The following is a 23,784-nucleotide window of genomic DNA, read 5'->3' as shown; positions in this document are numbered from 1 at the left end:
ATGGGTTTGGGGGTCAGCGGACCCCGGGTTAAGATTTCTCTGGCCAGAAGCCCTAGGTTTTCTGATCTGATTCTTGCTGCTCGTGGGTCCCTGAAGCCAAGGCGTGCAGAGCCCTCACCCAGGGCCTGGCACAGAGGCGGGCTCTGGAGTGGAGCTGCCAATTTGCCTTTTCCAGGAAGAGGGGGGTGCCTGGGGCTGCCAGGGCAGCCCTCAGATGAGCGAGAGATGGAGCACCTTGTCAGGGAGCAAGAACACGGCGGTCGCTCAGGCTGGGGCGAGCCCAGAGGAGCCCAGCAGGAGGTCCGGGAGCCGCCTGGGAGGCGGCAGGGGCTTTGGGAAGGACGGGGAGTCCTGGAGTTCCTAAATGGGAACTTCCCCACACCCCTAAAAGTGGTCAGACAGGCCAGCAGCTGTGAGGAAGGCCCACGCCCAGAATGTGACAGCCTAAGGGGCTACTGGACCCCAGAGCAGGGGGCCTGAGAGAGCAGTACTCCAGGACGAGGGTTGGAGGCAGGATTCAGGGGCAGGGGGACACTCACCAAACTGAGCGGCTTTCGCGGCGGCCTTGGCGGCTGCGGCAGCTGCTGGGGTCACTACTCCTGGAAAGGTGAAGAGCGGGAGTTGAGGAGTAGTCCCCAGCCCCCTACTCACTCTCTCCCATCCCCTACTGCGGAAAGACCCCTCAGAGTCCACCCCTAGGGAACTGTCCCCTCTCCCCAAAGACCCTCAGCCTCCTCACACAAGAGACAGAGAGGGGCAGGAAAGCCTGCCCGTGGTAGGCCGCCTGGGTTCCGGGCCCGCCCTGGGGGTGGTCCACTGGCTGATCTGGGCACGCCCCTTTCCCGGGAAGCAGCTCTGGGGCTGTGGGTTCTAGCTCTGCCTGCGGTGGAGGCCCCAAAGCTGTGATGGGTGGACGCACAGACCCTCTCTCCCAAACCTCAGTCGAGGAGATTTGTGGGGCTTTCTGCAGAAGGTGGTGTTCATTAAAAAAAATTCTAATCGTGCCTGTATCCAAAACTATTGGAGGAAATGGCTCATTTCTTGGGGGAACTCGAAAGGGGAATTTCTCCCAGAAAGAAGGAATGCAGAAGAGAAATATTCTGGCGGGAAAAACCACCAAGGAAGGTTGTAAGGTAACCTCACTGTAACTCTTCATCTCCCCCTTTGGCCTCTGACTGTAGAGGGAAAGAGCTCAGGAGAACCACGGGCTGATGCAGGCACTCCCACCCCATCAGGGACCAGCGAGGCCCCACAGGCAGGGAATGAGGCCCCTGGACCCTGGCAGAGCAGAGCTCCAGCTGCCTAGCCGGCTGACGTCCTGAGTGTCCCGGGCAGGGAGGAGACGTGCCGGGTCCACTCAGCAGTCTGGAATCCCATGGAAGGCTCTTCCCTCCAAACTAGGGGCAACTGCTTTCTCTCTTCCCATCTCTGGTTTGGGGCCGCAGCTCACCTGGCACCCCTGCAACGCCCGGCACGCCTGGAACTGCGACTCCGGCACCTGGCACCAGCCCTCCTAGGGCTCCTGCTGCACCAGCACCTGCAGGAGGGAGGAGCGTCCAGCCTGGCCCTCGAAGCATCCCCTTGTCGGGGTGCAGAGGGTGGAGGCGGGCAGGGGGACAGAATGGCTGCATGGGCACCTTCAACTTGCTGGTTTGGGGTGCGGGTGATAAGCAGGACACCAATAACCCTGACGGTGGCATCCGAAGAGGGCAGAGAAGTGCAGTGTGGCTTTGGAAGACAGGGCCAGGGGCTCCCGACCGTGGTCCAGGCCATTCTGGCCCCCGAGGCCTGAATATGAGGCTGGTCTGCCCTCATGCTGGAGAACTGCTCTGAGCTCGGAGCCTGGGCCCCGGGGAGAGCAGGGCCGGGCTGGGGAGGAGGGCAGGCGGCGGCCCTGGGCGCGAGGACAGACTAGGCAGGGGCACTCACCAAACTTGGCTGCCTTGGCGGCAGCTGCTGCCTGGGCTTCAGCTATGAGGAAATGAGGAAAGAGAGAGACTCTCAGAAGCCTTGCTGGACCTCAGCCGGGCTGTGCTTACAGCTGTCCTGCCCCAAAGGCACCGCAGGCCGAGCCTGAGCGCTCCTCTGACTCCTCCCTGACCACACTGAAGCCCGGTCCACACTCCCCATCCCCCAGATAGCCCTACGCCAGAGAAGCCCCTACTCCTTCTCCTGGTTTCCCCAGATGGAATGAAGGCTCACGGGAAATGGCAGCTCCAGGAACACCGGCTCCGACACCGACACCATAGCCAGGAACCCCGAAAGTGGGAATGCCTCCAACTCCCACTCCGGCTCTAGCGCCTGCAGAGAGAAGAGAACCAAGTGGAAAAGGATCTCAATGAGAGAGGCTGGGGAGGGCTCTGGGGGATGCTGGTCGGCTGGGAAAGAGCCTCCCCCAAGTCTGGTCCATGAAGGACAGGAAACTGTGGAATGCCTGGGCCCCCTGCCAGCCTCCTCCCTGAAGCCTTTCCTGACACCCTCCAACACTCCCCCACTCCCTCTCTTCTCTGAGCACTTGGGGAAGGGCCCCTCTGTTGGCTGTGGAGGGACTGTGGGCAGGTCCCATATCCCTAGCCAGGCTGGGGCTCCTCTGAGAGAGCCCTGGCCATGGCAGGGAGGGTCAGGGACACTGTCTGCACTGGGAATGCCACACTGGGACTCTCTCATCACTCAATCCCATGGCCTCATGGGCGGGGGACAACTGGAAGAGACATTGTCCTGGGGCTTAACAGGTCCAAGTCCCACCTCTGCCAGTGACTTGCTGTGTTACCCTGGGCAAATCACTCCCCTTCTCTGGGCTGTACAATTGAGGACGAGAAGATGAGGGTTCTTTAGTTCTGGTAAGTAAAAGCCAGAACAGGGTGGGGCAGAGCTATCAGCATAACACTCACCAAATTTGGCTGCTTTGGCGGCTGCTTTAGCAGCTGCAGCTGGTGACACAGCCCCTGGAGAGACCAAGGGGGACACAAATGCTCAGGAGAGAATGGAGGAGAGATACTCCATGTATATGCCTCTGTCCACCCATCTATCTTTTGGTGCCTTTTCTTTCGAGCCAATGTAGAGCTGTCCATCCATTCACCCATTCATGTCTCCATCTACCCATCTAGCCATCTGTCTACCCAACCACCCGTTCATCCACCCACTGACCTACCCATGTCTGTCCATTTGTCTCTTTATCCTTGGACCTTGATCCACCCATTCAACCACTTATCTCTCTGTCCACTCATGCACCTATTTATCCATACACTTATCCACTCACTTGTCTATCTATCCATTCATCTAAGTATCTATCCAACCATTTTGCATTTGCCTTCTACCCACCCATCTGTTCATCTGCTCATCCAAACATGTGCTTATCCATCCATCATCCATCCATTCATCTATCCATCTATCCATCTATCCATCATTCTAACCACTTATCTAGTCCCCCACATGTCTATCCATCTGTCTTTCCATCTACCCATTTATCTCTCCATCCACCATTTTACCCATTTATCTATCCATCCATGTGTCCATGCATCCTTGTATCTGTCCATTCATCTACCCACCACACACTCCTTCATCCATAAATTTGTTTACTCATCCACATGGCCATTCACCTACCTACCCAGCTGTCCATCTGCCTGTCCATCCACCCATCAATCTATCCATCCATCCATCTACCTACCTACTCACCCATCTATCCACCATTCACTGAGCACCTATTCAGCTAAGGGCTGGGAACATAGAGATGAAAAAGACATGGTTCCTGCCCCCAGGAGCACATGGACAGCCAGAAGGTGAACTGGAGAAGACGAAGCTGTCAGTAGCTAATTAGGAGGTGGGTATAACCCAAGGGAGAGAAGACGAGGCATGGCCAAGGATATGGAGAGGATAGACGGGTAAGGTATTAGGGAGAATCCAAAAGTCTTGGCAACAGTTTCAATATTTCTTTTACCCATACAGCTCAGCTCACCTGGTCCAACAACACCTGGGACTCCAACACCAGGGACCCCAACGCCAGGGACCCCAACACCAGGGACCCCAACACCAGGGACGCCAACGCCAGGGACCCCAACGCCAGGGACGCCAACGCCGGGGACGCCAACGCCAGGGACGCCAACGCCAGGGACTCCAACTCCAGCAGCTCCTGCGGAAGAGAAGGCTTGTTCTCCTGGCCTGGACCCCATGGGAATGTCAGAGGTCTTCCAAGGGCATGGCTCTGGGGAGCTATAGGATGGCGGGTCTTGAGTGCAGGATCCCAGGTTGGCTGGCATTGCCTCTGCATGGATCCAACTCATCTGAGAGATGGGGAGGGACTGAGAGAACTCCCACAGAGCTCTAAGAGTTTGGATCTGTGGGTGGGAAGAACGGGGTCTGTGTCTAAAGCAAAGTCAGAACTCTCGCTACTGGGCACCCAGACAGTTGGTGCAACAGCTGTGGGTCAGCCTTGGGGGGACAGCGGGAGGGGCCAGATGCTCCACAGGCACCGCCCCCCATCGACTGGGCCAGTCAGTGGAGAACATTGGAGATGGCCTCCTAGGCAGCTTGGCCAGAGGGCAAAGGCAAGGAGGCAGGCACAAGGCATGTTCAGGACGGGGAGGGAGTCTGCCACAGATGGATGAAGGCAAAGTCCATCCAGCCTTATCAGATTGGGGTCTCCGAGGCCACTGCAGAGGCCAGGGCAGGCCCTGAGGGTCTGAGGGCAGGCTGGAGTCCTGGGCCTGCCACTCCTGGGGACACTCACCATATTTGGCTGCCTTAGCAGCCGCCTTTGCAGCAGCAGCTGGAGCCCCGACCCCTAGAGAGATAGCCACAGATGGTGAGGTCCTTTCCCTGTGGCCCTCTCAAGGCCACCCCCACCCCCTGCTGGAACAGACATTACCTGCGATGCCTCCAATCCCAGGAATTGCACCGGGTACCCCAGGAATGCCGGCACCTCCAACACCAACGCCCGGGAGAACTCCGGCTCCTGCGGCACCTGTTAGGATGGAGACAGTGCAGATGTGGCTCCCAGGGTCCCTCCTGAGGCGGGGCAGGAAGGCGGCTCGGAGGCCCACATTTTCACCAGCACAATCTCCTCTGGGAATGAGGCCCAGGCGTCTCCCGCTATGTCTGCCTGGGAAGGCCCCCACCCCACTGTTCCTTGACTCACCCCCAAAGTGTCCATTTCAACACGCTCATTAAGAGACTTGTACGTTTTCAGACAAATCCCATTCTAATCACTGCCACATACTGAGAAACCACAAGCCGCCGCTCCCCACGCCAGAGGGGCCCCTGTAGGAATGTTCAAGGCTTCCTTTCCCTGTGTTCCGAAGACTCGGCCAAGTTTGTAATCCAAGTGCCTGGCGGCCTGGCTCTGGCAGCCCCTTGCTGCCCCACTCTCCTGCACCCACATTCCAGCCGTCCCCTCCAGCCTTGGGGGCCTCTGTGGAGCAGGCCTCCAGCTCAGTGCTTCTTTCCACACTCTGGCCCCCTTGGGCTGGTGGGGAGAGGTCTCTGTCCCAAATGGCTGTAGGAAGGGCTCCCCCAGGACTGGGAGTGAAGGTGAGGACTTCAGCCTCAATGATCTGACTCTGAACTGGGGGGCTCCCTGGGGCAAGGGGACAGATGCCCACTCTCCCCACTGTGTGGCACAGGGAAGGCCATGCTACGTCTGTGAGCCAAGGGATCATGGGCTAGTTAAAAATTTTATAGTGCACATTAAATTGATACTAAACTATTAAATTGTTTAAATGCTCATATATGTACCACCTCAAATTATCCCATCCACCATAGTACCCGTTCCCTCTGCCTGGGCTCCTGCTTGTTTTAACCACATGGCAAACTGCACCTGTATTTTCAGGCCTGAATCAAATGTCATTTTCTCTGAGAAGCCTTCCTGATTTCCCCCAGGCAGAAATAATATCTCCCTCTTCTTGATTCCCACAACAGTACCTACATTTTCCAGCAGAGCTCCTATCTGTCCCTGGTCTCTGAAATGGATGAATGGTTAGATGAAGGGACAGATGGAAGAATAGAGGGAGAAATTAATGGATGGAGGGAGGAAGGGAGAGAGGGGTGGAGGGAGGGAGGGAGGAATGAATGGATGGATGGAGGGAGGGAGGGATGGATGGATGGAAGGAGGGAGGGAGGAGAGAGGTGGGGAGGAAAGAATAGATGGATGGATGGGTGAAGGGATGGAAGGAGGAATGGATGGATGGAGGGATGGATGGATAGATGGATGGAGGGATGGAAAGATGGATGGATGGAGGGATGGATGGAGAGATGGATGGAGGAATGAATAGAGAGAGGGATGGACGGAAGGATAAATGAATGGATGGGGGAGGGAGGGACGGGGGGAGAGAGGAATGGTTTTGAAAAAATTAGACAATGGGTGTGGGGAGGGACCGCCTTGTTTAGTTACCTGTGAGGCAGGCTCTCAGTGTAATAGGGATGGAGAGGTTGGGGGTTGGGGGCTGGCAGGTGAGGACGCCAGAGGTACTCACCAAACTTTGCTGCTTTAGCTGCCGCTGCTGCTGCAGCTGGACCAACTCCTTGGGGGAGGGGAAGGGGAGAGACTGAACATTGTGCCCCTGCATCTCCAGAGGCCACCTGTTCCAGCCCCGAGAGAACCAACCCTTTCACATATGGGTGTGGGTGGGGCTTCACAGCAAGCAGAGGTCGATAGAGCCGCCCCCACCCAGGATCCTTCTCCAGGCTCAGAGGGACCTGGATACACAGTGGGCTGGCTCCAGGGCTCGAGAGCCTGGGTGATTAGTGCCCTTTTGGCTGGCAGTGAGGGGAGGCTTTCCTTACCTGTCCCTGTCGGGTACCCAGCCTTGCCCGCTGCACCAGCCACTCCTCCGGGCCCGTAGCCTGCGAAGTAGAGAGGCTGAGCGGGAGGCTGCGTAGATGGCACTGCAGCTGTCCTCCCTGCTCTGCCCTTCCTGCCCTGCCCTGCCCTTCGGGGCCTGGGCTCCCCAGAGTCTCCACCACACCCCTGGCCAGAGTTAAGGCAAACAGAAACGTGGGTGTGGGGTGGTTATTCTCATTTTACAGACAAAGACACTGAGGCCCAGAGAAGAAACGGGTTCACCCAAGGCCTGGTGATAAGCACGAGGGCCGAGATTGAGAACTGGGTTGTCCGAGTCTGAGCTCCCTGCTCCTTCCTTAGGGGATTCCCATTCTAAGACTCCACCCCTGCCCCCTCCGCAGCTGGGTGCTCTCCTAGCCCAGGGCGAGGACCCAGCTCCTTTGCAGCTGGAGAGAGCTGGAAGCCCAGCAGTCTAGGAGGGCCTTACTCACCAAAGGGCAGCTTCCCAGTGCTGTAAGGCAGTCCATAGCCACCTGCGGAGGGGCCGGGGCGGGCTCAGGGGCTGCTTCATGGCAGCCCCATGCCTTGCTGGGCTCCCACTACCTGGGTGGACAGACCTACTCCCCCAGGTACTGAGTCTGAGACACCCCCTGAGGGTCCTGAGCTGCTCACAGAGGCTCTCAGGAGAGCAGAGGCCTGGGGTGGAGGAGGGAGAGGGCACCCCTGCCCCAGGGCCCAGTGGGACACCCATCCCCCATCAGTGCAGGCCTGCCATGGCCCTAGAGTCTGAGTAGCTTCCTGACTCCCCTCCCCAGCAGGGAATATCTCACGTATGAGCTGATTGCAGGGGTGGGGTGGGCTGACGTCAGAGGGGTCTTTCCCGTGAATGGTGTTTCTTACCATCAACAAGATGGTTTCCCATCAGGGCTGTGGGTCTCTGTGCGTGTGTATGCCTGTGCATGGCGTGCATGTGTGTGCATCATGTGCATGTATGTGCACGTGAGTCGGGCCAACTCCTGCAGCATGGCTTCCCCATGCTTTCCTTTGCTGATGACGGGAAGTGTGCTGCAAGACCCAGGTTTCTTAACCTGCCCCCCAGGGACACCAGTAGGCAAACAAGTGCCTCCCACAAGCTGGCCACTCAGCAGTGAGGCCTGGTAGGTGGTGCCTCTTGGATCCTCCTCCTGACTTACCTGGCAGCTTGGGTGCCTTGATGGGGTACCCCAGTGGGACTCCAGGCTGCTGTACCCCAAAGGGTCCAACTCCTGTGGCAACAAGGAGAGCAGAATCAGGTCCCCGCAGCTTAGGCCAGCAGCCCCTGCTAAGCCTCCAGTCTCACACTTTCTGTTCAGACAGAATGACCTCGCACTGCATCTGGGATCCATCCTGCCTCCACGGCCTTCCTGCCTCTGTCAGCCTTCGCTGAGCACCCCAGCCCCCCGTGGGGGCCACTTCCTCTGGGAAGCTGCAGGACTCTCTCCTTCCTGGGGCTTGGGCCACAGTTCGGGCCCGCAGCCCTCACTGATTTTAGCACAGACTGGTGGGTTTTCTGGGCTCATTTGGACTGCTAGGCAGAGGGGTTGGGGTGGGGTGGGGGAAGCAGGCCTGTGAGTGATGCCACTTTATGCTGAAGCCAGTCCAAGGCCTGGAGCAGTAGGCATGGGGAAGCTGGACAGGCCTTGATGAAATTCTGGGTGACCAGCCCCTCCCAAGAGCCCCTGCCTGGCTGGTCACCCTGCTGGCCCGCCCGCCCCGTGGGGGACCCAGCTTTGCCTCACCTGGGATTCCAGCAAAAGCTCCACCTCCACCTGCAATGACAGGAGCCATTCTGAGTCCTGCCATCATGGACGTAGGGCACAGGGGCACCACTGGCCGGTGCCAGGCAGCACTGAGGGCCAGGAGGGCCTGAGAGTGGCCACTTCCGCCCAAACTGCCCAGCTCATGTTGCCCTCACACTCGCTCGGGATTTCTGAGAGGTCTGCTGCCCCCTCGCCAGCTGCACCAGGGCTGCAGCACAGGAGGTGCCCACCCACAGGGCCCTGAGCCCCGGGTCCCCACCCCAACCCCAGCCAGGCCAGAGGGGCCTGAGAGTGGGCAGAGATTCCCACCATGGACCCCCCAACCCAGCCAGCGCATACCTGGGACCTTGGGTTTGACTCCTGCTCCAGTGGGAACCCCAGGGAGCACTCCCACACCCGGGAACCGAGCTCCTGAGGGGGAAAGAGGGCTCTGGCAGCGAGGGAGGGGAGGCAGGCCTCGCAGGCCCAGCCTGGCACCCACACTCCCCTTGGGTCACACCGCTGGCCTCCTGAACTGACCGTCAGTGATGGGCATGGCCCGTGTGGTGGCAGGGGGGCCTCTTTGGTGGTGACCTTCCTTCCCTGTCTGACCCGAGGCCAGAAGACCTGAGATTTGATCCCGTTTCCTAGCCACGTGAGCTTGTGCCTCAGAGGGCCTCGCCTCTAAACTGGAGTTAATTTCCAGGCACCCTGCCCACCCGCACCAGAGCAGGAGGACAATAAATGCTTGGTGAGTGGGATGCCTGTGCCCTTGGGGCTCTCTCTCAATGTCATTCACAACCAAACGCAGCAGCCCTCTGCTATGGCCCGGAATCTCGACCTCTAGCTCTGGTGCTCCCATTGCCCCTGTCTCCCCTGGGTCTGGGCCATCTCGGCGAGAGAGACAAGGGGAGGGACACTCTGTCAGCAAATCCCGCAGAGCAGCCAGAATCCGGGCTTTTGGGGGAATCCAGGAGGTCACTTGCTGGGTGGGGTGGCCGGGCCCTGGCAGGGAAAGGAGGTTGAGAGGGCAGCTCTGAGGGTCTCCTGCAGGGCGGATGCACTGGGTGGGCCCCCTGGTGACTCACGGCTTTTGGGAAACAGCTGGCCACACTGGGGATGTTGTGTGTCCTCCTTGGGGCCCACCTCAGGCCGTGACGATGGTGTGGGCCTGGGCCTGGGGTCAGGGCTTGGGTGGGGTGGGGAGGAAGCTGACTGGCCTTTGTGGGGAAAGATGACCAGGGGCCTGAAGTCTGTTAGCCTGAGCTTTGGTGCTGGTCAGGACCCAGGGCCTATGGTGGCCTCGGCATGGGGGGATGTGAGGGGCCACCAGGGAGGCTGCCAGGGATGCTGTCCTTGCTATGGGGTCCCCTTCTCCTCCTTGCCCTCACCTATGCCTGGGAGCACTCCACCTGGGTATACACCTGGTAGCCCCACACCTGTGGCCAAAAGAAAAAGGAGGAGTCACTAGCAGCAGCCAGCCTCTGAAACCCCTCCCCAGCCTTGCCCTCCTTGGTGGGTCCAGGGCTCCCTAACCAGCCCCCGGGTGCCCAGCAGGAACAGCCAGGGACACATGTGGTGGCTACAGCCTCCTCCCACGAGTTTCAGAAGTCATCTGCAAACGTTCCTGTGCGTGGATTTATCTCGTCTCCTGGAGCCTGTTTACATGGCCGGCCCAGCCCACCTCAGGGCTAACAGCTTCCAGATGTTCCTCCCTGCTGTGTGGACTCAGACAGCCTTTTGTTTAACCTGAAGTCACTTCCTCCAGGGCTTGGTGCAAAGGAATGAGCCCCAGATGGGGGTCAGAGCACCTTGGGCTCACCCCAGCTCTGCTGTGACCACTGAGGGCCCTGCTGCACTGACTTTCCATTCTGAGCCTCAGTCTCCCCATCTGTCACCTGAATGCCTACCACAGAGCCTGCCTCTGAGGTCTCCTTCTGCTCCAAGATCCTGGAAGGAGGGCGTGGAAAGTCGGCCAGGGCCCCTCTCTCCCATTTCAGACAGGCACCTCACTTTGGGCCTGGCCCTCTTCCCTGCCCTGCTGTGGCCAGGCCTTGCCCTTCCTGCCCAGTATGGAGGTGTGGCCTCTGCCCCTCCCTGGCCGCCCCACTCCTGCCCCAGGGACTCCACACTGACCGGGCACTTTCCCAGGCTTCCCTACGGCGCCGGCTCCGACTCCCACTCCTGCCCCGGGCTGAGGCACCACCGCACCTGCATGGAAGGGGCTGCATCAGAGCAGGTTCCACCCAGGCCTGCAGCCTTCACCCAGGCAATTTGGATCTAGCCACCATACCTGCAGACACTCCTAAGCCACCAACCCCACTGACACCGGCAACACCACCAAGCCCAGCACCTATGGGGCCAGGAGTGGGAGAGGCCAGGGGTCATATAAGAACAGGGGCAGCTGGAGGGCCCTGGGCTGCACATGGAGGGCCCAGCGTTGAGGTCTGGCCCTGCCACCACCTTACTTTGAAACTTGGGCATGGCTGGTTGCTTCCCTGAGCCCCAGTAGATTAGAGATGAGGATCCCGCCTGCCTACTTCCCAGGAAAGGTTCTCAGCAAAATGGAGAACCCAGGGAGGCCGGAGGGCTTCCGGCATGTCCCAAAGAGCGACACTCACCAGCCTTGGCAGCTTTATAGGCTGCAGCAGCACCAGCCACTCCGCCAGGCACCAGAGCACCCGGGAAGGCGCCTGCAGGAAAGGCCCCAAGCCCTGCAGGGAGGAGGAGGGGGTGAGGTCCTGAGCCCCAGCCCACCTAGCCCTGCCTGGCCCGGGAGGTGTATTTGAGGCCCTTCTGCAGGACTTCCATGCCAAGCAACGACTACTGCTCCCAGGACCGATGTGGATGCTGGAGCGCAATATGGACCAGGCCGCTCCGCTCAGCCTGACAAAGCTGCAGGGATCCTTTGGGGTCCAATCTCTACACCCTCCTCCTCCAGAAAGCCTTCCTGAAGCCCCACTGAGTGGAGCCACTCCTCTGGGCTCTGAGGGCTTCTCCCATCCAGCCCTTATCACTTCCTTCTAACAGCACCCAGGACCCAGCTGGGACTCCCTCGTGCCCTAGGCAGCGGCTCCAGGCAGGTGGTCTCAGGATCACCCCCACACCAGCGCCCAGGACAGGCCTGGCCTGCGCCCCTGTACCCCACTGCCCTCCACGGCAGACAGATGCCCTGGGCTTGGCTCTAGCCCCCAGAGGGCATCTCGCCTGGATGTCGACACTAACCTGCGCCAGGGGCGACGCCCGCGAGCCCGCCAACACCTGCAGGGAAGAGGAGAGAGAGCCAGGTGAGGACAGTCTGGTGCGGGGCATCCTTCCGGGGCCCAAGGTGGGAGGGCTCTCGTGGAATGGGGGCAGGAACCGGGCAATGCTGTGGCCACTCAGGCCCCTAAGCTGGACTCAAGCCTTTGGTACTTGGGGGCTGATTCTGATAAAATAGCAGCTGCTGCTTAGCGACTAACTGCTCTGTGCCATGTAGATTTGATGTGCCGTGTAGGCCCTCCGTGACATTCCTGGACCAGGCCGTGTTTCCCCTGGAAGCACTGCCAGCTGATGGGGGACCCAGCAGGGCTTTCTGTAAACGCTGAAGCTGAGCAGAATCTGCCAGCAAGACCTGGCCAGGCCTTGCTTGTTCCCACCTTGGTCCCCCCTCAAGGCCTTTCTTTTGCTTCCTTGCAAGGGTCCCCTGGCTCAGCCCCCTCCCCTCCTCTGTATCTGGAGCCCTTTCTGTCCCCCACCATCTATCTGTCCGTCCATCTAGCCTGCCCTGCAGTGCAGGAGCCTCCTTGCTTGCAGACAGATGCTAGGATGTTTATGAGAAGCCGAGTGGGTCCCTCTGGCTCCCTCCTTCTCACATCTGGGCCCCATCGCTCCTTTTCCCCCTCCAGGAGACATTCCAGGGCCTTGGCTAGGCCGATGGGCAATCAGGTTGGGTTTGTTTCCAATTATGTGAGAATCTCTCCTGCAAGCACCAGTCCTGGCTGCCAGGGTCCCAAGCCCAGGGGCGGCCCTCTCTGAGGACTGACCCCAAACTTGGGGGACTGCTGAGCCCTGGAGGGTCTACCTGGCTTTCACTGGGTGTGGTCTCTCTCCCCCTACCCCATTTCCTACTTGTGTGAGCTGGCCCCAGCTGACACCCAGCCAGCCCCTCTGTAAAATGGGTCTCCAGCTCCGGCCAGTCTCCCTTCCGGCAGGTGTGGTGTGGGGGTCAGGCTGGGCCTGGGGTATGGCAGGCTTCACTTCCCAGCCCTGCAGGCCCTGTCCCTGCCCAGCACCGTCAGGGGCTTCTCTCAAGCCAGACCTAGTTCCTGAGCTCCAACAGGGTAGGGGACACTCTGGCCTTTCCTGACCGCAGAGAAGCTGGGAAAAGAAGATGGGGCTCTAACAGGAAGTGAGAAGAGGCTGGGCCGGTGGGGGTGGGGGCAGGCAGCCCCTCTGCAGCCATCTGCCCTTTCCCTGTGCTCCCCTCAGCTGTCTGGTCCCAGGGCTGTCCTTGGGCGTGACACACCACGATGGCATGTCCTCCTTCCTGTGGACTCCCCTGGCCCAAATGCCCCGAGAAGTCCAGCTGGTGGAAAGGAGGAGAGACCTTGAGGATCTGGCCACAGCCGAGTGCCCAGGGCCCGCCGGCCCAACCCTCTCTCTTCCTGGAGTCAGAGAGCTCTGGATTCAAATTCTCCCACCCCTACCTACCGTACACGTGGGAGCCAGTCACTTCACCTCTCTGAGACTCAGTTTACCCACCTACAAAATGACCAGCGTGTCCCTGACCTTCCAGGACCAGCGGGCTTGTGAGCAGAAAGCACCTAATGTGTTCAGCTGCCAGGGCGCCCAGTAGGTGTCCCCCGCTCCTTCATGTCCTCTCAGGTGGGCGGCTGGCCTCCAGCTGGTGCTGGGGGTGTGGGTGGTGCTGGCTCCCAGCTGCCTGGTCCCCCACCGAGAGCCCAGGCAGGGCAGGCGGCTGAGGCCCACATGGAGAAGCTGCCAGGCCACCCACCCTCTACTTGCCAAGGGATTAATTGTTCCCAAGCATGACACATGCTGCCTGTGCCTCGTGCCATCCCGTCCCGCCTGGGCAGGCCCGGATGTGGGGAGCTGCCGGGGGGTGGGCACTGTGGCCCTGCCTTGGCCTTTGCAGCCCTGAGTCCTGAGGCTGAAAGATGACCTCAGGGAGCCGTGGAACCCAGCCTCTTTTCATCCAGGCAGATGTTCTGCCTTTGCTTCTGCTCTGCTCCTTTACCCCAAGCTGGAAGTTCTTTTGGAAGTCTAAACTAAATCTTTCATTAATACAAGCATCGCTTTAGCAACCATGCATTATGGGACGCTGCATGCAGTTGTCTGAGTCTTCCCTCCGGTGTTTAATCACCACCTGCCGGGTGTCCCCTGCTGCCAAGGGGATCAACCAATCCCCACGCTAGCTTTGCAGTCATGGCCTCCACAATCTGGGTTTTCTCGGCTATGCTGGGTCCTAATTCCATGCTGTCGTTTCTCTAGGCCTTTCCTGCATTCTCTCTTCCTTCAAAGACCCTGTGAAGATGGCTCACCCCTCCAGGAAGACAGGATGCAGGATGAGCATGAATCCCAAGGGCTCCCAGCCTTGCGGACCCCACAGACCCCGGGGAAGCCCTGGCCCAGCTGCCTGCCCCTGCTGCTCTCGCCTGGCCCAGCTCTGGAGTTTCACAACCCAGATGGGCTTGCAGGGAATCTGGGCCTTGAAGATTCATTTGTGCTTGGATCATGGAACATCGGGGATTTCATAAGAGCTGTTGGACATCCAAAGTGTCCTGGAGCCTCGGGCCTCAGAGCCAGGGAGACACGGAGCAGTGCTGGGGTGCTGAGGCCACATGTGGAGCATCTCACGCTGATAGGGCCATAAATCTGGATGGAGACACCATTTCCTCCACCTGCTCCATTTCTACTGGTGCTTCCCAGGGGGGCCGCCCTCCCCCTTGCCTAGGGGTGTGCTCTTTGGAGCTGATGGTGGGCCCTAGAGGCAGATCCAGGCCCCATAGGCGAGGCCAAGACAGAGCTAGCCACATTTTGCTGGAAAACTCTAAGGTCTGGACATAGCTGGAAGGGGCCTGGGATCAGGAAGGAAGCTCACATGGGGCCAGGGTCAAGATTCAGCCTGGGGGTAAGCTCAGGGCTTATTCTGGGGTCAGGATAAGGGCTCATGGTGTCATCAAAGTCAGGAATATCTAGAGTCTTGGCCTGTGGTTAGAGAGGGCTTGGTCTGGGGTCAGGGGACCATCCAGGCAGACTCTGGGGCCCACCGTCTGTATCTGAGTCCCAGAGGAATGTTTACAGGCTTGGTGGCCATTGGAACATCAATTCCTACCTGTGTCCCCAGCCCCTGGGCTGTTTCTGAAACCCTGTGCAAAGGGGCCAGGGCAGCTGGGCACATCGGCACTCACAGGGTGGACCCTGGACACCCCTCACACAGGAAGGACATCAAGCTGTCTCCAGTCTCCTGTCGCCGGAGCCCTGGGCTTGGTCCCAACCTGGTCATACCTGGGGGCTGGCTCTGCCCACTACTCTCCTCCCTCCTCCTGCCCGCTGGCTCTCTTGACAGGCGCACAGCTCTGTGGCCCTCCCCTCCTTGCCCTCCGGCCCCTCCGAGTGCTCTGAGGCCTCCAGTCTTACCTGCCTTGGCTGGTTTGCCTCCAGGTCCCAGTGCTGTGGGGAAAGAGACGGGAGTGAATGGGAAGCACCAGCTTGCCTGTCCCACTATTTATCCCCCCAGGGCAGAGTGAGGGTATAGTGAGCTCTCCCTCCCCAGGTCCTAAAAAAGCTGCTAGAGCTGGTTTTCCCCTTTGGACAGGGAGCTGCTGGAGCCCGGTATCTAGACGCTGGGGTGGGGAAGCCAGCTCCCGCCCTGATTTGTGGTTTGCGCTCTCTCAGACCCAGTTTCCCAGCCTCCAAAGGAGATGATGATACCCACTCAGCGGGCTTTGCAGGGATGCTGGGAGGATCAAAAGAAACATGAAAGCAGGCGGGGCCACCAGGGAAAGAGTCCGGGGGAGGGGCAGGGGGCGGGAGGCAGCGGGCTCCAGGCCGCAGTCAAGTCTCCCACACTGGACGCCGGGCCGTGAAACGAGGAGGCCCTTGTTGCCTGGACCTTCTGGGGTTCTGAGGTGCCAGGACCTGTGTGGGCCGGAGTGATACCCAGAACCTGTCAGAAGGGACCAAATTTATTTTCTGAGCTTACCTCCTACTCCCAGGCCTCCGAGACCAGCCCCTGTATTGAGAGAGAGAGAAAGAATTAGTGTCCCACCAGAAAGCCACCTCTTGACCACGCTCAGATCCATTACTGCCCAGCTACGTGACCTCAGGCAAGTCCTAGCCTCTGTGAGCCTCAGTTTTCTGGTCTGTCTCATTGGGCCAACAGTAGAGCGCCAGTTTGTTCCTGGAAGGATGTTGGTAGCTGCCCTCACTTCCGCATCACTTCTGAACACTCAAATACTTTTTAAGTGTTGAAAACATTACTCTTGATTTTCAATCAACTTTAAAGCATTCTACTTTTTTCTAAATTAAAAGAAAGTATGGCTCCCCCCCCCCCCAACCCCAATGTCATTGCTCCATCGTTCCAACATCCTGCCCATTTTCTTTTTGGGGCTCCCAGTCTCCAACTGCACACAGTTGTTGCTTTTATATCATTTTTACTTGAAAAAACATTTCACCGTGTTGGACAACAGGTAGTGTGTTCATACTTTTTAGGAGCTGTGTATGATTTTAGAGCGTGCTTAATCACACCCTCCAATCAGGTGTGTTTCTTGTTTTACATTTTTGCAGATAATACTCCTAAGAACCTTGTTACATACGGTTCTTTTTTTCACTTTCCAATGATTTCCTTTGAATAGATTCCCAAGAGTGGGGTTAACGGTTTGAAGACTGTGAAAGGCAGGGATGCGTGAAGGCACCCACTTTCCTACAGTCTCGTTGTGTTTCCTCTTTCAGAAAATTTATGCTCTTAATAGTCGTAAAACAGAGTCACAGAAACTGCTTTTTTAAGTAGAAGCAACTTGTGGGTTCTCTGGGGTAGGTGGCCAATGTCCTTCACTTCTGCAGGGTCAAAATGGGCCTCTCTTAGGGCTGTGATCCCAATCCGCCTTACGGGGTGGCAGTTTCATGTATGTTACCTGGGAAAAAGACTCCTCCTGGGACTCCACCAGGAACGGCCCCTGGGACCCCTGGAAGGAAGCAGGCAGAGTCCTCCATTAGCCGGAACTAATAAAATCATGGTAACAATGACGATGATAACATTGCACGTCTACAAAGCAATTGATGTTTACAAAAGCGTTTTCACAGTCACGTTCCTCAGAATGGCCCTGTGAGGTTGGAAGTGCTAGGATTACTATCTTCATCTCAACAGATGTGAAATCAGGCTCAGGGAGGTTAAGAGACGTGCCCAGGGACACACAGCTGGAAAGAAATAGAGCCCGCATTCAAACCCAAGCCACTTGTCTGAGTAGGACGGTTTGCATGGCGTTACCTTCTTCTCCTCTCCCCCTGGAGAGGGCCCGGCATGGGGCTGGTTCTGAGCGCCGTTTGCCTTTTGCTGGGCAGCCAACTCTCTCTAGCCCTGAGCAGCATAGGGAGGGGCCAGAGTGGTGGGAGGGCAGGCTGAGCTGTGACAGTGAGCTGAGCAGTAAGGAAATGTGGCTGCTGCCAGCAAAAATGCAGCCATTCCCACACTGATAGGACGGCTCGAGGTCAGCGTCCTCAGCCACTGGGCAGCAGTGGTTGGGTGGGGTTCTGGCTGTCTGACACAGAGCTGTCTTAGGAGGCGCCGGGGCCCGGAGGGGGACACCATGAATGAGCAAAGTGAATAGTTTCCTAAGGAAAAGCTAATTCACTGGCCAGGCCGGGGGCCGTCTGCCCGGCCGAGATCACGGGTTCAGTCCCCACGGACGAGTGAAACTCTCACTGGGGAACGCAGTGATGCTGGGCCCCAGACCCAGGCCTGAGCGTAGTCATGGCAACAGCCGATCCTGGTGCAGACAAGCTCTGACTCCACCACCACAGAGTGGCCCAGCCTTAACAAGTGGCCTTGCCAACGCCCCAGCCTGAGCCCCAGCACCACCCTCCTGAAAGGGGCACGGGGGTGGGGTGGGGGGACAGCGTCTGGCGGCTCTGCAGTTTGTCCAGAGGCCTCCTGGCCAGACGTCTGGCCGCTGCAGCCTGGTGATGCTGCACAGCTGGGCCTACTGGCCCCAGGGCCCAGTCAGCCTCAGCCTCAGCCCAGTAAGATGGGGGATGCCAAGCTGTCATGGCCACCCAGTGCCAAAGCCCCGGCGCCAACCCCCCAGGGCCTGTGGCCCCCCAGGAACTGCAGTCCAGGCCTGGAGCGTGCAAGAAATCTGGGTAGAGCCTTGAGGGCTCAGAGCGGTGGCCGCAGGAGGCTGGTCCTGCTGGGAATGAGTGCTTCGGCCCTGTCATCGGCTGCCAAGCACACACATGGCCTGCCTGCAGCCTTTGATGCTGTCCCTGGCTCCGGCCTCCAGCTCTGAGCACTGTCTCTTCTGTGCTTTTCCCTGTCGTGCTCCAGGCCTTTCTCTGCCTCCGTCTCTCTCCCTTCTCCCCTTTCTCTCCCTCTCCCTCCTTCCTCACAGAGCCCTCTCCTCACCTCTCTGCTCCCGGCTCCAGAGCAGGCTGCTGGAGAAGTCTCGGGGTAGAGGGAGCAAGTGGCTCAGGACAGACCCACCTGGCCTCTAATCCTGGCTGTGCGACTTCTTACCATCTGCCTGATCTTGGGCAGGTCACTTAACCCCTCTGAAGCTCAGTTTCCTTTTTGGCAACGTGGGGCTGATAACCATTGCCTTGCAAGCTTGTTGCAAGTTGTTGAAAGGTTCCAGTGAGAGACTTATGCTGCCCTGGACCTGGCACACAGTGACTGCTCAAAACAAACAAACAAACAAAAGATAGCGACCCTTCGAGTCCACTTTGCTGCACAGTGCATGGCCTGGGGCCAGGTATACAGGTGTTCAATAAATGATGGGTGAATTTGGTGGAGCACAGGCAAGGATGTTGCCTGTGGGTCTGGGTCCCACCTGTTCCATCCCCAACCCCTCTAGCGGTCTCCTTACCTCGGGCTGGTCCAGCCCTCAGGCCTGGCTGAACCCCCACCTCCTCTCCTGGGGTTCTGTTCCCCTACACCCGCCTGCGGCTGGCACCCCCGCCCCGTGCCTGCCAGCTCCCCCTCTGCTTCCCCTCTTCCCAGCACCTGCCCCTCCCTCCCCAGCTCTCTCTGCTTCCACTCTCCACTCCACAGTTCAGATCTGAACAGCATCTGCCAAACTCTGTGCCTGAACCATGACATTCTGGGGAGCTGGAGATGCTGTTGCCATTTTGCACTGAGGAAATGGAGCAGGCTTACTGGGTGTGAAGGATTTCCGGCCTGCCTCCTCTCCTCAAGTGTGGGAGAGGTGAGAGCAGAGGAAGACAGTAGTTAACCAAGGGCCTTCAAGATGCAGCAGCCTCCTCTCGTGCTCCAGTGGGTCGTCTTCCTTCCCACCTCCGCTCCTTGGCCTGAGCAGCTCCTCCTGCCAGGAATGCCCTCTTCTCTCTCCAAGTCCCCTTTCCACCACGACTGAGCTCAGATCCTCCTCCTGCCCTCTCCGAGCCTGTGGTTCTCACTGCTCAGCTGGCCCCAGCTTTTGGCCTGGAGCACACTTGTCTTGTTTTATGTGGGTTTGGCTGGTTTCCCCGGCTAGCCCAGGGTGGAACTTGTCTCTTGCATCTTAAAATCATGATCCTAGACTCTCAGGGGTCATAACAATCTTCTGGCTTGGGCTGAAACTCCTTCTGCAAACATCCCCTTGTTCTCCTGCTTGCATGCTTCCAGTGACAGGAAAATCACCACCTCCCGATGCTGTCGGCTCTACCAGTAGAGAGGTTTTTCTCCTACTGAGATAGAATCTGCCCCTCTGCCTCTCCAGTTCTGCCTCCCAGAGCCCCACAGATGGAGGCTCACCTCTCACCCACAGACAGCCCTCAAACACTGACCTTTCCTTCAATATCTCTTCCCAATGTGACCCCAATATCTCTTCCACTGTGAAGCCTTCCTGGATTTCCTGGGATTCCTCCAGGCCACCCCTTCCCCCAGTCCTGTCTCCTTCCTCCATCACTTCACACTGCTTCCCACTAGACAGAAGCTGGTGTGAATAGCCAGAGAGAAAATTGAATCTTATAAATGTGCACTAGTTACAACGGTCAATCAGCCCAAGTTAGCGAATTCTGAATAAGAAAATACATCGTTTTAAAAATGCACATTCCCACAGTCCTCTTCTTTGATGCATTTTTGGCAGCTATGACATTGCTGGACCCTCCCACCGGCCCCAGGAGATAAGTACGGTGAAGATGTTTCTCCCCATTTTACAGCCAGCAAGAGGAAGCGCCTGGCCCGGGACCCACAGCCGACCTGAGTCACACGCAGGGCCTTCCGCCTGAGCCCTGGGCTCTAGGTTCAAAGATCTGGGAGAAGGCTGTTTGGGAGTGAGCAGTGAGCCAGCGGGCCTGGCAGCGGGCTTTGCCAAGTCCAAGTCCGGGGGGCCGGCCTGGGAGCAGATAAGACCGCACGAAGCTGTTTGTTGTTTGCATGGAGAAAGGCTGCCAAGGGTTTTTCAAAAACAGTCTGTCCTCTCGTGGGTGACTCGGTCCCCTCCCTTTCCGGGGCATGTCTGCCCTCGTGCCTGGGCCCCAGCAGATGCAGAGGGCAGGGTCAGTCCCTAACCCAGAGGTCCGTGGCCCTGGAGGCTGGTCGGAGTCACCTGGGCAGCCTTGACAAAACCTCCACGTCCAGCTTCCTGTCCAGACCAAAGAAAGCAGGAATTCTTGGGTGGGACCCTAGCATCGTTGTGTACAGTTCCCTGAGTAGCTCCAATATGCAGCCACAGTTGAAAACCCCTGTTCTAAATCATCTTCAGTTCCGAAAGGAGAAAAAAAAACTAATAATATTCCTGGGGATGGGGAGAGAACTGCACTTGATTTAATTGTTCTCTCTTTCTCTTATTAAATGGCCTGGGGATTAGGGGCAGCTGGTCCTCAAAGCTACCTTTGACACATCCTAAATGGGTCTAGACTACCCTTTCCAACACAGAGTCTTCCTGGGGAGCCCCTTTCTTGCCTCCACTGGCAACACGGTTCTTTGGAGCTGGGAGCTCATGGGAGTGACATCCTCTCGGGGCTGGGGGAAGCTGGGCTCCCCCAGGACAGCCAGAGGGGTGGCTCCGTGTGTGTGTATATGCATCAGTGTGTGCAGGTGGGCGTGTGGGGGAGGGTGTGTGTCTGTGGCCCCCTCCCGCCCCCTCGATCTCTCTAGACATCGGTAGGCTCTGGGCACAAACACCAGAAGACCTCAGCAATTCCCACACCCCTTATTTGGACCCAGCTACTCTACCACCTGGGACAGAGCTGAGATTTATGTTTGCAAGGAAAGAGCAAGGCCTGCCAAGCATTTGGCGCTGTCGCTGAGGGCACAAGGAGAGGCTGCATTCTGCTCCGGGGTGTGCCCACCCTAGAGGACTCGGCCCAGGCCTGCGCCTCCCCAAACGTTGCCTAGTACCTGGCCTTCATCGCCTCATCCTTTGGCCCAGGGCAGAGAGCTGTCTGGTTCTAACCCTCTGGGGTGGCCTTAGCCTGCCTGAGCATCAGTTTCCCCATTTGTAAAGTGCAGATAATAATTCTCAACTCCCGGGGTTCCTGCGGGGATTCACTGCCGTGTTCTAGGTGGAGGATCTGTCTGGGAAGGCAGGTGTCCAGGGGCGCACCTGCGGTGGGGGGAGCTTCAGGCAGGCCCAGAGCTGCTGCTCGTGGGCATTGGGACCGCTGCTCCCCGGGCTGTCTCGCTTCCCCTGCTGGGCCCCACCTGCTGGTGCGCACGTCCCTTGGCCGCAACCAGGCCCAGGAGCTGACCTCTGCGCAGGAAGCCCCGACTCCCAGCAGTCCCGCCCCGCCGGTCAATCTCGAGGAAACAGCTGCTGCTCCTGCCCAGCCCCCGACTCCAGCCCTCCGGGTGACCCTCCTCCACCCTGTGCCCCCTATGCTGGCCCCACTGAAGGTCTGGTTCTCCTGGCAAGGACTCCCACAGAAACCAGACCCCACCCAGGCCACCCCACCAAACGACGCACCAGCCTGCACCTCTCTCTTCCCATGGCCAGGAGCACCTCCAGGGGCCCCCAGCGGGACACTCCCAGGGTCCCCCAAGGGGCATAGAAGCCCCATGGGGGGCACACACCTAATGGTCCAGGATGGCCCTGAGGTCCACTCCACCAGCCACACTCTCTCTGCCAGGAGAGGGACACCTTCCTCAGCTTCCCTGTCCTTGCTGTGTCCCATACCACACACACACACACACACACACACACACTCACACACACTCACAGTCACACACAGAGTGACAATCCACACCTAGTGACACACCTGGACACCAGATCTCCCACGGGTACGTGTCTGTCAGGTAGCGGACTTTTGCACATGCTGACAGGCACTTTCACATACCCTCCATGCCCCTCCCAAACACACGCACACACTTGTCCAGGGAGGAACCTGTGAACAGACATTCACCCCTCCCAGAAACCTCTTCCACTATTTGGTGACATATTCGGGCATATACACACGGGCACACCTGTGCCATAGCATCCAACACACTCGTTCATGTGTGCTTGTGTGCACACACACATACGCACACACACAGAGTCACACACACGCTCAGAAGTCCCTCCTCACCAGGGACAGACCACAGTGGCAACTTTCCAACCTGCAACCTTGTAATCAACTTAACCCTGACCTTCCTCAGAGGGGTCCTGACTTCTCAGGGGAGAAGGAACCTGCTGAGGTCACAGCTCACTGCGGCTGGGCTGGCCTCCAGTGCAGGTCCCCAGCCCCCAAGGCAAGTGTGCACACCCGCCAGGTCCACAGGTGTGCAAACTGCCGGTGCCCACAGACCCAATGGAACCCCACTGGCTCTTCCCCAGCGTGCTGCCGACCCCCGACTCGGAGAGCACTGGGACAGAGCAGAGGCCCCGCAGCTCTCCTGGGGCAGCAGAACCTGGACCCTGGGTTGGGAGCATCCTGAGTCATTGGGCGTGTGGGTGACAGGTCCCTCTTCAGCTCGGGCTGGCTCCTAGGAGGGGCAGGTCCAAGGATCCAGTGGCTGAGGGGCTCCTGCCTGGGACCCCCTGGAGGACGCCGGGGGTGAAGGCGTCCTCTTTTCATCCGTCAGTCCAGCCACCTGGCCGGGCAGCCCGAGAGCTTCGGGCAGCTCCGGGGACAGGGCAAGGCCTACCTCCAGGCTGCGAGGGGTGGACGATGGACAGCAGGAGCAGGAGGACTCCGGGCCGCAGGGCTGTAGCTGTCAGACCCGCCATCTCGGGGAGAAATGCCCCAGCCCGCTCTCCGCGCCTCGTTTTATCCCCAAAGCGTAATTGCTGCCTCGTAGGCTGAGGGAAGGAGGGAGGGAGAGAGGGCGGGCGGGAGGGCGGGAGAAGGGGGAGGCCTGGGGGAGGGGGCTGCGGGGAGGGGGGCAATTACGAAAGGCCGGCTCCCAAGCCTCCCAGGCTGGGTCGGACTGGACTGGACTGTGGGCTTTTTTCCTTAAAACGCACATTCGCGCGCACGCACACACACACACACACACACACACACACAGTTTTCCCCCATCGCTCTCTCTTTCCCTCTGTGGCTGTTCTCTCACTGCTGGCCCTGTTCCCGCCAGAAAGTGCGAGGGGGGCCTTTGCCAGGACAGCCCTCGGGAGAGGAAGCGGGAGGGAGGGCCCTGCAGCCCGGCCAAAAATCTGGCCCCAGCCAAGGCCTGAGTGGCCAGGCCCCCGCCCCTCTGGCTGGGCCCGGGGCCCAGTGTGGGGACACAGGCCAGCTGTCCCGCGCCTCTGCCCCCACCCCGGTCCTCCAGACTCCCCCAACACCCCCACAGACAGGCCCTGCCCAAAGCTGGGGAGGGAGGGTGTTGGGCAGGTCTGAGGTCTGGGGCCTGGGGCCAATGTCTGCAGAGGTCAAGGGGCAGTAGGCAGAACTGCCTGGAAGGTGAGATCCCGTAGGTGCTGCCCCGGGGGGGCATCTGGGGGAAGGCAGGGGGACCTGATGCACTACAGGGCTCCCTCCTTCCCAGGCTGAGGTCACAGTCTCCTTTGTGAAGCTGGGGAGAGGGCGTTGGGCAGGTCTGGGGTCCATGTCTGCAGAGGCCAAGGGCCTGCATCGGAGTTAGGACCACGCTGA

At 58.9% G+C, this 23,784-nt stretch overlaps 1 protein-coding gene across 24 annotated transcripts in view; it reads right to left on the bottom strand.

Annotated features, from left to right (window-relative positions):
* ELN (elastin) overlaps positions 1 to 23,271 on the bottom strand; it is a 32,225-nt gene extending 8,954 nt beyond the window's left edge. For 3 of the 24 annotated variants that reach the window (XM_070567744.1, XM_070567742.1, XM_070567752.1), the window contains exons 1-22: positions 22,838 to 23,231; positions 16,692 to 16,742; positions 15,761 to 15,790; positions 15,196 to 15,228; positions 11,779 to 11,814; positions 11,175 to 11,267; positions 10,690 to 10,764; positions 9,945 to 9,992; positions 8,914 to 8,985; positions 8,554 to 8,583; positions 7,969 to 8,040; positions 7,267 to 7,308; positions 6,778 to 6,837; positions 6,468 to 6,515; positions 4,865 to 4,960; positions 4,727 to 4,780; positions 3,956 to 4,129; positions 2,892 to 2,945; positions 2,203 to 2,301; positions 1,930 to 1,971; positions 1,451 to 1,537; positions 540 to 599 (exon numbers count right to left, since the gene is read on the bottom strand). In XM_070567744.1, the coding sequence (XP_070423845.1) occupies positions 540 to 599; positions 1,451 to 1,537; positions 1,930 to 1,971; positions 2,203 to 2,301; positions 2,892 to 2,945; positions 3,956 to 4,129; positions 4,727 to 4,780; positions 4,865 to 4,960; positions 6,468 to 6,515; positions 6,778 to 6,837; positions 7,267 to 7,308; positions 7,969 to 8,040; positions 8,554 to 8,583; positions 8,914 to 8,985; positions 9,945 to 9,992; positions 10,690 to 10,764; positions 11,175 to 11,267; positions 11,779 to 11,814; positions 15,196 to 15,228; positions 15,761 to 15,790; positions 16,692 to 16,742; positions 22,838 to 22,919 (1,438 nt within the window). In that variant the 5' untranslated portion in view covers positions 22,920 to 23,231. Of the gene's footprint in view, positions 1 to 539; positions 600 to 1,450; positions 1,538 to 1,929; positions 1,972 to 2,202; positions 2,302 to 2,891; positions 2,946 to 3,955; positions 4,130 to 4,726; positions 4,781 to 4,864; positions 4,961 to 6,467; positions 6,516 to 6,777; positions 6,838 to 7,266; positions 7,309 to 7,968; positions 8,041 to 8,553; positions 8,584 to 8,913; positions 8,986 to 9,944; positions 9,993 to 10,689; positions 10,765 to 11,174; positions 11,268 to 11,778; positions 11,815 to 15,195; positions 15,229 to 15,760; positions 15,791 to 16,691; positions 16,743 to 22,837 lie in introns of all 24 variants that reach the window. The other 21 variants (XM_070567751.1, XM_070567759.1, XM_070567753.1 and 18 more) reach the window with 14 other exon arrangements.
* Between the last annotated feature and the right edge of the window lie 513 nt (positions 23,272 to 23,784).

Source organism: Equus przewalskii, chromosome 12, assembly GCF_037783145.1.
Source record: "Equus przewalskii isolate Varuska chromosome 12, EquPr2, whole genome shotgun sequence".
In the NCBI taxonomy this organism is placed as follows: domain Eukaryota; kingdom Metazoa; phylum Chordata; class Mammalia; order Perissodactyla; family Equidae; genus Equus; species Equus przewalskii.
The sequence above is the reverse complement of the archived record's forward strand: the minus strand, read 5'-3'. Positions and strand labels throughout refer to the sequence as shown.